The sequence below is a fragment of the Belonocnema kinseyi genome, chromosome 9 (assembly GCF_010883055.1).
Source record: "Belonocnema kinseyi isolate 2016_QV_RU_SX_M_011 chromosome 9, B_treatae_v1, whole genome shotgun sequence".
Lineage (NCBI taxonomy): Eukaryota > Metazoa > Arthropoda > Insecta > Hymenoptera > Cynipidae > Belonocnema > Belonocnema kinseyi.
The window spans coordinates 8,312,323-8,322,797 of record NC_046665.1 but is presented as its reverse complement, the minus strand read 5'-3'; the positions used below and the strand labels follow the sequence as shown (position 1 = coordinate 8,322,797).

At 35.9% G+C, this 10,475-nt stretch overlaps 1 protein-coding gene across 6 annotated transcripts in view; it reads right to left on the bottom strand.

The window, feature by feature from the left end:
• Positions 1-1,567: 1,567 nt before the first annotated feature.
• The window catches only part of LOC117179438 (E3 SUMO-protein ligase PIAS3), a 191,210-nt gene continuing 182,302 nt past the window's right edge, over positions 1,568-10,475 (bottom strand). For all 6 annotated transcript variants that reach the window (XM_033371233.1, XM_033371234.1, XM_033371232.1 and 3 more), the window contains one exon: positions 1,568-2,803. In XM_033371233.1, coding sequence (XP_033227124.1) covers positions 2,583-2,803 — 221 coding nt within the window. In that variant the 3' untranslated portion in view covers positions 1,568-2,582. The remainder of the gene's footprint in view (positions 2,804-10,475) is intronic.

Here is a 10,475-nt window from a genome sequence, read left to right as displayed (position 1 = left end):
TTCACCTAATTGTCTGGCTTTATTTTATTATCTTATTTTCACCGAAGTTATGGTTTATTATAGCCATGTGCTTCTCTTATTATGTCTTTTTTCTCTGCTGATGTTCATTCCGATTGAGGTGCATGACAAACGTGGAAGTGGAGAGTTCGTTTTTGATTATTTAAGAAGTTGAGTCATGTTTCTAAGCGAATTTTCTCTATAAGAGTGATTATGCGATCGACAAAATAGAGAGGTGTGATGATCAATAGTCTGTTTTTGCATCCGTTCAAAATTTCCTGCAGTTTAGTTAGCCATATCCTGTCATCACAGGGTGGTAATACTTTCGCAGATCCATCATCAGAAGGTCTTTTCTGTATCTTTTTCATAGTTTTTCTCCTGCCTTAGGCTTTTTTATTACTCTGGTGAGGGACCTGTTAGTCATCCAGCGTACGTATTGTTGAAATAGATCTTTTTCTCTTACAGGTAGAAATTTGTCGGTGTCTTGTTGAGAGGTTCCTGGTTCTGCAACGTCTTGTATTTTATCCAGATCCTCTTATTCTATTGCAGGCGGATGAGTGTTGAGATCTTCTTCCGTTCTTGCTACAGGAACTTCTTCTATTTAAAGCAAAAGCTTTTCTAGATCTTCAGTATGTATTTCGCTCAGATGCATAGCTACTGGCAGAGTGTAACCTGTCTCCCTCAAAGGACATAATCGAGAAAGACAGTACAAAACCTTATTCTATTTTCTTTTGATGCATTTTGCCTTTTTATAAGTGAATTATTCTCATCGCCATCGCCATTATTGTAAGTAATTTATGGTAAGTTACCATATTCACCTGTAAAATTACCATAAATGACCGAAGATTTCCATAAATTTTTCGCAAATTTATAGACATTTTTTTATTTAATTTTGGGCAATTTATGGTTTATACCATAAATTACGTATAAATATCGTACGCGCCAAGGGGAGAGGGATCTTTTCAACTCATCGACAAAGTACCTCTTCTCCCCCTAGGTACATAATGTACTAATATATTTCTCGATAACTATATTTTATACTACCTTTTTTGTGTATAAGGAGGTTTCACGTATAAACTTTTAAACTTTTAAAAGTCCATTGCAATCTACCCGAATTCGAAAAACTTATTTTATGTGAAATTAAAAAAGAAATCCTGCATTGAGCAGGAACTTGCTTCGTCATTAATGATTCTAATATTTTTATTTGCTATTTAGAACACATACTCAACGGTGTGCTGCACATGCACATTCAGTCAGTAGTAGGCACTGGGCTTAAAATACGTGAGTTGTTTGACAAATGTAGTTAATTCAGTTTGGCAAAGAGTGACTCAAAAATCAAAGGTTTTTTCGCCCACTTTTGTTCCTAAGAGTTGGAAACTAAGATGTACGTCTAATAAAGCCTTATCGTGAGCCATGCGTAGAAAAACAATATTTTATATTGGACTGCTGATTAAATTCAAATATATAACAAGTCAAAGTTTGTCAGCTTAGCAGCTCATGGCTTATGATATAAGATACAACTTGATGATCTTTTTTAAATGTATCACGTAGAATTTATGAATCTGTCTGATTTTTTTTACCATTAGGTATCTAAACGTTTAATATTGTCTTTATGATAGTCACTTAAAACATGCATGCTAGTATTCCATTTTTTATTACATTTTTTTGTTTGCTCGTTTTGAATCTGTTGCCAGATTTTAAAAATTCAATGAGAATAAATATTAAGATTTATTCTACCTTATATCCTTTTCTGGGATTAGTAAAGGAAACATTGCATATGTCAGGATCAGGAATATCCCACTCCATGGTACTGATCATATTCAAGATGTAGTTAGGATATGGTTCCAAAATAGCGGTTTCAAAAGATAATACCGAATTTTTATCCGCTTTATTAGCCCAGCAATTTCTAGCTTTAAAAATCAAACGGCGGATTCGTAATGGTAGACCACAAAAACCTCTGTATACCAAGTTTCATCGAACAACTATAAACAAAAAAAGGTATGCTTTCAAGAGTAAAATACTAAGAAATTTACTGAAGTAAATAAATTAAATTAAAATATATAAGGGTAAACATGAAATGCATTGTTTCTTCTTGGAAAGCGCAAGGAGACTAAGGCATCAAAGAAACATGTATATGTGTCTAACAAACGTGCAGAACATTCAAATGCTAATTCTACTTGATTCTGCCAAAATAAACCGTTACAGTGGTGGATTTTTTCGATAACGAATATTTTTGGAATATCTTCGCCATTCCAATATATATCATCATAATGTAACATTTATCATCTGACATATTTCCCGAATCACTCCCAATCCATTAAGCTAAGATATTTTAGTGCTATTCGAAACATACCTTTTCCTTTAAGGATAAACAATAATTCAAAAACTTTCAGTCGCAGCTTATTCAGTATGGAAAAAACAGGAACAATTTTTTCGAAATCGGTCAGCACTAGATTTTACTTTTGAATCATTTATTACAAAAACTGTGTCTCTGATAAAACTAATATGATCTTGATTTAAAAAAAATTATGATGCACAAGTACGAATAGTATCCGCAAGTCGGTCGTTAAATTGTGTTCTGCGCCTTACTCTAGGTCTATGATCATAAGTTCAGGAGATTCACTGGTGCTGCTAATTGCGCCATGAATAGTTGATTGGTTCTTTTGTGGTGAAGTTGAGAGAATCTTTTTATTGGAACTCTGGGTAGGATTAGAATCGGCTTCTTCATCGTCACTGTCAGATATTAAATCAATTACAACAGCACGTTTCTTTTCCCTTGGTGTTGGCGTTGAAGGATTCGTTTCATCTAGAAAATATTTTAAACAAAAAGCGTTCAGTAAGCATATAGAAAGTTTTATGATTTTTTTTACAAAATTGATATCATTACAATTGGAAATTAAAGTACCCTCACTACTATCGCGAAGATCTGGGACTGAGATTTGCACTAAGAGAGGTCCCACACCAAATCAAAAATCTTTTTCCTCTCGCGCGTTATCCTCATATCTGATTCGTTAAGAAAATTGAACCTTCTCAAAAAAAGACAATGCCAAAATTTGACAGTTGAGGAGACAAGTAGCCATATCTTCAATGTTACTACGTGAGCGTCGATTTCTCTTGTAATATCGATTATGGCACTTCTTTTTTACCACAACCTTTATTTTCAATTTTCCTTCCAAAATAATCTTTTTATTTGTTGAAGATTTGCTAGTAATTTAAACATTTTAAATAACTTATTAAATAGGTTACTTTGAATGTCAACATATTTTCAAAACATCATTTCATCGCCTGAACATTTTGTTTAATTCGTACGCATGCAAAAAAAGTAGTAGGATTAAAGCGAGTCCTGTTTTTAGTTTTAGTTGGCACGACGGCTTTCTCTCTTTCCTAGGGTTCACCGACAGGCCAAAGAGAAAAAGAAGGGATTCAGGTAATATTAGTCGTTTATTTCATAAATAATGTCGACGCCCTTCACTTCTTAAATTGTTATTTCTAAAAGTTCTAAAGGTCACTAAGATCATTCTTAATCTACGATTCCGCTGCAATAAAAACCTTGAATTTAAAATTTTGCTCGTCGTTAAAAGACGAAGGTTTGATAGGTCCTATGCGCGACGGATTGACTAAACGCAATCCATCGCACGCGTGTGCAGTTAATTCAAGAATACTATAACTCACCAGCTGCGCCTGACAGGATATTTTGTCACGATCTTTCGAGTCGATCTGTTTAACGTAAGCTCAAAATTGGCCAAGTTGCCTTTGAGCTTTGAGAAATTTTCCAAAATTGTCGACAATGTTCTTCAGACGCCACTGGTGAGTTCTATTATTGCTTTGTTGCTTGTATTTATTCGAAATGAACGTGGAATTTTGATCCATAGTGCGGTGCCATGGCATTTCTCAAAGCCGTTTTATAATTGATTTGCACGTTTATTTAATTCAAAGTTGAATTACTAATCAGCTAGTTTTAAAAGATTATTACATTTCTTCTTGCCTCATAATTTGACCCCATAAGGATAATTTTTGCTTAACCCTTTTAATATTACAAATACATTCAATGTGAGAATATTGAAAGAAACTGGTCACCTTGTTCAAAAAAGATAAATTGTTTTACCATTTTTAATTGAAATTATCAGTAGAATAAATGTTATCCTATAGCTTACAGTTGAAAAATGTGTGCCTAAGTTCACCACCAAGAATAGAATCTACTAAAGTATTCCTATGTTTTGCTCCTGGTTCTCATGTAAATTTTCAGAAGGAAAAGATAATAAACATCGAAGAAATGGCTGCGCGCCAGTCATATAAATATCTGGGTATTCTTTAATCTGAGTATATTCAGTATACGACATTTAAGACAAGCCTAACGACTGCCTTCACTTTGAGGCAGAGATTAATTACGAAGAGTTCTCTCAGCTCGGCAAACAAAATCAGGGCAATCAACACCTATGCCATCCCTGTCTTAAAGTACGAATTTGGGCTCCGCAAATGGTCTAACGCCGACCTTGAAAACTCGTATAGGATCGTCCGGGTATAAATGACGAAGCACCGAATGCAACACATTAATTCAGCGATTGAAAGAGTAGTTCTACCACGGCATATAGGGGGTAGGGGCATCGTAGATGTTAAAAAACTATGTAAACCACAAGTTATACATTTGCGAAACTATTTTAACAGCAAACAAGGTGTTGCACTTTACAGCATAATCTGTAAAGCGAATCTTGACTAAAAGCCCTTGAATTTGTCTTCAGAGGAGGCGTAGAATATCAAGGCAGAAACCATAGAGGAATTATAAAAACAATGGAGACAGAAAGCTATCCACGGCAAGCACCCCAAACATTATTTATCGTTGCCGATTAATGGGTCAGAGAAAATATACACACAGTCATAATGATATAGCGGGCATTATACATTAACAACTTGCCCGAAACCTAGGACTCTTAAAAGAATGGATGCCTCTTTAGAGATACATTTCAATGCCCGTTTTAGAAAACGAAGGTTACAACTTATATTGGGATATCACTATCCAAATGGATCATTAGATCCGAACCAATCAACCTGATATCGTGATGCGAGAAAAAAAGGTGGAAGGGTCTACATTATCGAAATTGCTTGTTCACTTAACCGACATTTGCAGTCAACCTATACAACCAAGATCCATAACTATACCGACTTCGGAAATGAAGTAAAGACCATATGGAGGAATGTCAAGCTTGCATCTATTCATCCTATTGTGATTTCGGCTACAGGCAATTTGCATGCAAGATAACCTCAACATCTTAAACATTTAGGAGTAAGTAGGGTATTGGCAGCAGCTCAGAAGGCGGTTTTATTAACACCTGTAGCATTGTACAAACTGTTGTCACCTCCAACGCTCACGGGCGCTGTTTAAGTATAACATCGGTAAGAGACGAACTCCGAACTACACCATGCTTGTAATTTTGTACATACAATATCATGGCAAGATATTTCAAACATTGTATTAAATTAACTTATAACATCCTCATCTTATCTGCCAGACTGCGTCGGTACAAGAAAAGTAATGCAAAACTGAGATTAAAGCCAAATAACCACCAAAGCACCGAAGTCACTCCATTGGAAGATATGATTAACTACGGGTCGGGTGTTTGGGGAAAAATGAACAGATGCAATTAGGACACTGCGTGGTTCAAACTGGAGGAAACAAGGGAAATCAAAAGCCCTGAAATGTAACTGACAAACATCACAGCTTTTGATGTTTCAGCGGCCTTTGAAAGGGCAAGTAATTGGAAAGCTCCAAGTCCGGACATGGTGCACAATTTCTGGTACAAGTACCTGACGAGTGTGCATCTTTCGTTGGCAAGGTGTTTTCAGAAGTTCAATGAACACCCAGATCTGATGCCAGGTTTTATGCTCCAAGGTACCACGTGTATGATACCAAAAAAACCAGACGCTCACAATTCATCTGACTTTCGACCGATAACCTGTCTTCCAACAATTTATAAATGTCTTACAGCTATCATTGCAGATAAGGCATATTCTCATTGCGACGAAAATGACATTCTTACAGAAGAACAAAAAGGATGTTGTAAAAACTTACGAGGCTGTAAAGATCTAGTCATTATAGACGCTGTTGCCATAACTCAAGCTCGCAAGCATCAAAGGAACTTACACATAGCATACATTGACTACAAGCAAGCGTTTCCTTCCGTGCCATATGACTATTTTCTTAAAGTCTCAAAACTTTACAAAACCTGTCCACGCATTATTGACTTTCTAAGTCATGCGATGAGGCTCTGGGGTACAAGAATTAAATATTTTGATCCTGGACGACCAAGGATAACTGGATCAATACGCTTTACGACGGGTATATTTCAAGGAGACTCCTTCAGCGAACTATGGTTCTGTTTAGCGTTGAATCCATTGAGCAAAACACTAAACCGCATGTCTCATGGGTTCAGAATTCATGATAATGAGGATGGTCATCAAGTGACCTATCTTCTTCACATGGATGACCTGAAGCTGTACGCTAGTTCAGGCCAGAAACTTTAGCAAGTGATCGATGTCACAAAGCAGTTTTCCAATGATATCCACAAGGAGTTCGGACTAGATAAATGTAGAGCAGTGCATTTGATCCGAGGGGAATTAGGGACCGCAGGATTAGAGAACGAGTTCGAAAATGACATCGAGGCAATGGCTGCAGACGAATCATATAAATATTTGGGTATTCTTGAATCTAAGGGGATTCAACATACGATAGTTAAGACAAGCCTAACGTCTGCCTTCACTACGAGACACAGATTAATTATGAAGAGTTTTCTCAACTCGGCAAACAAAATCAGGGCGATCAACACATATGCGATCCCTGTCCTCACGTACTCTTTCGGGCTCATAAAATGGTCTAACACCGACCTTGAAAAGTTAAACAGAATTGTTCGCGTAGAAATGACGAAGCACCGAATGTTACGAGACTATTTTAACAGCAAACGAAATGTTGCTCTTTACAGTACCATCTGTCAAGCAGGTCTTAAATACAAGCCCTTAAATTTGTCTTCAGATGGGGCCCTGGATATCAGGGCAGAAACCATAGAGGAATTAGAAATACAATGGAGGCAGAAAGCCATCCATGGCGAGCACCCCAACACGTTAGATCAAAATGAAGTGGATAGTGAGACATCTAATATTTGGCTAAGAAAGGGTGTTCTGTATCCAGAGACGGAAGGATTCGTCATTTCAATACAGGACATGGTTGTCAGCATCAGGAATTATCGCAAATACGTGTTACATCAAGATGTGGTTGACCGGTGCTGATTATGTGGAGATACCAACGAATCCATCGAGCACATTATTGATGACTGTCGCGTAATGGCTCAGAGAGAATATACGCACAGATATAATGATGTAGCGGGCATTATACATCAACAACTTGCCCTAAACCTAGGACTCTTAAAATAATAGATGCCCTTCTAGATACATTCCAATGCCCGTTTTAGAAAGCGAAGATTACATCTTATATTGGGATGTTACTATCCAAACGGATCATTACATCCGGGCCAATCGACCTGGCATCGTGATGCGAGAAAAAAAGGTGGAAGATTCTACATCATCGACATTGCTTGTCCGCTTAACCGAAATTTGCAGTCAATCTATACAACCAAGATCCACAAGTATAGCGAGTTAAGGCATAAAGTAAAGCCCATATGGAGGAATGTGAATCATGTATCTATTCATCCCATTGTGATTTCGGCTACAGGCAATGTGAACGCAACATGCACTGTACATCTTGAACAGTTAGGAGTCAGTAGGATATTGGCAGCAGCTCAGAAGGCGGTTTTATTAAACACCTGTCGCATTGTAAGAAACTTTCTTGATCATCAGGAAGCGAGCGACTAAAAACCCGTTGAGTGGCAGATGGTAGCTCTAAGAAAGCATCCAGAGGTGACTTTTGTCACCTCTAACGATCGTGGCCGCTGTTTGGGTATGAGGACGGTTCACCCAAGTGCAAGTTTAAATAAAATAATAATAATAATAATGGTAGCTCTAAGAAAGCATAAAGGGGCTTAAAAGAAATCATGGTCCTAATGTTGGGCCTCCTGCAATATCTTCGCAAGAGATTTCAAACATTGTATTAATTTAATTCGTAATATCGTTAACTCATATTCAACTGATTCAAGTTAAGTGTCACCCTAGGGCAGTGATGCAAAACTCAGCACGTACGGAAGGCTCACGAGCTCGCGCGGGCTCGCTGAGTGGGGATAGCATGCGGAGTAGGTATAGTACACAGCATACAGATCCCACTCGCTGCCCGCGTTTTCCGTTAACTCGCTCATGGACGAGCGATTTGTGCATTACTGCCCTCAGGTTCTAGTATTCAAACAAAGTTGGTTGAGAAATATGCTGGGCTACATGTTTGGGCTTATAGCAGTGGGGCTTTATGTTCGAGCCTGCATGTGTAAGTCCTAAGCTTATAAAAATAGGCCACTTTTAGTTCAATTAGGCTGCCATAAATTCTGCAGCTTTCGAGTAAATTCAAATCCTCTTGGTTAAAAATTAATATTTTTTCATTAATGATTTATTTACTTAATAAAAAATTCATCTGTTTTGATAGATAATTCAGCTTTTTTTAAATTAATTTTTTCAACTGGCAATTCCACTAGGTCATTTTTGGTAGAAAAGTATCCTTTTGGTTGAAATTTGAACTTTTTTCGTCAACCCTGGAGCACTTCAGAATATTTGTGAAATTAAAGATAGAATTTAAATGCAGAATGGGAGACTAATATTTATATCACACTACTGAATGACCTATCATGAATTCAGAACCGAAAAGGTTATATATATGTAAATATCTGAAGAATGTCGCTATTAAGTGAAACGAGTGCGAATCGAAGGAAAGAAAGTAATTGCGTGAGCATTCATTACCGAATTGAACCAGCGCGAATCTGTGACAGGCCCGTAATTAGGTGCGAGAAAAAAATGTATAAACTTTTTAGGGGATGTCCTGGAAGATTTTAATCACAAAAAAGGAGATAGATTATAGACCTAGATATTTATTTAAAGAAAAAAATTTTTTAATGTTTATAAAATTGTAAAAAAATGTCGTCGGACGTCCAAAGAAGTTATTATTCTTCAACCCGTTTCCATATAAGCGCACAATAAGGTAGCCCCGTAAGTTCTCACATAATGATAAGTTTACAACAACAAAAAAGCCTGAAGTAAAATTCTACATTCGTAAATTTTAAAATAACGAAATAAAAGACTGAATAGAAAACTGTTTATGCTGGAATGAAACATTTGTATAGAGCATTAATAAAATTTTCATTTGGTAGCTCAACGAAACACTTCCACAAGCTTCGAATAAGCACTGGAAAATTATCTATTAACCCCTTCGTTGTCATTGACACAATTGTGAATGAAATAATTCCGTGCCCAGCGTGTTGTCGATTTCTCTCTGCCAACGAAGGGTTAAGGTTTTCAATTACATCTTTGTAAGCATAAATGCCTTTTACAAGTTTAGAGACTTGATAGCATTTTCATTCAGTTTCTATAAGGGAGCTCACCCTATAGGTTACTAAAGCTTACTTGGCAAATTTATGCTTATACTAAAATTGCTTTAAAATAAGTAGAATAAAAAAGAAATTCGATGTCGAAAACAATTAATAATTCAAATCAAAAGTCACGATTCTCTCGTTCGCTTTTTTGTACCCACAATTCGTTTAATTGAACCAATGAGAATCGTTAAAGATTAGAAATAAGAAGTAAAACGATATATTCTGTTATTGATACGGGTTTTGTGAATAGTTACATCTCTAAAAAATTATATTATTGAAAACTATTTTCAGTTGAAAGGACAAAAGAGTGAAGAAAGTAAAGTTGAGATTGGTCTTAATCAAGAAGGGGGTAGTTTTGCCGATATTTTTCTTTACAAATTTTCTTGCTAATCAAATCTTTCGTTTTAGATTTATCACTCTCCAGGAACAGTACCGACGTGTATACTGAGAACCTATTTCCTGACCAGAATAAATTAAATCAGTGGAAAAGTCCAATTTTTGTAGGCTAGTGTTTATACACTAAACAGTCCAAAAAATAATTGTATATATTCTATTTTATTTCATTTTTTTAATTTTTCGAAAAAAAACTGCTTGAGCAAATAAAAATTGTTAAAACAAATAGAGATTTGTTAAAAATGAGAAGAAATGTATCAAAATTATGTATATATTCAACAAACAGTAGCATAGGTTACCAATTTAAGAAAAAGTGTACAACTCTGGCTCCATTTTTAGAAATTCTGTAAATAAGCAATAATTAGCTGTTCACATAAATAAATAAAATGTTGTAAAAAAATATGCTTTAACTACATTTTTTTAAATATCACAAATATTATAACTGAAATCGAAAACTGTGATTGAAACTTCTGATGAATTACAGCCATAAATTGGAACTGAAATTTGTTTCCATTTGTTTTTAAAGAAGGTTCTCAAAGCACGTACTCAAATTGAAAAACTTCATCAAGA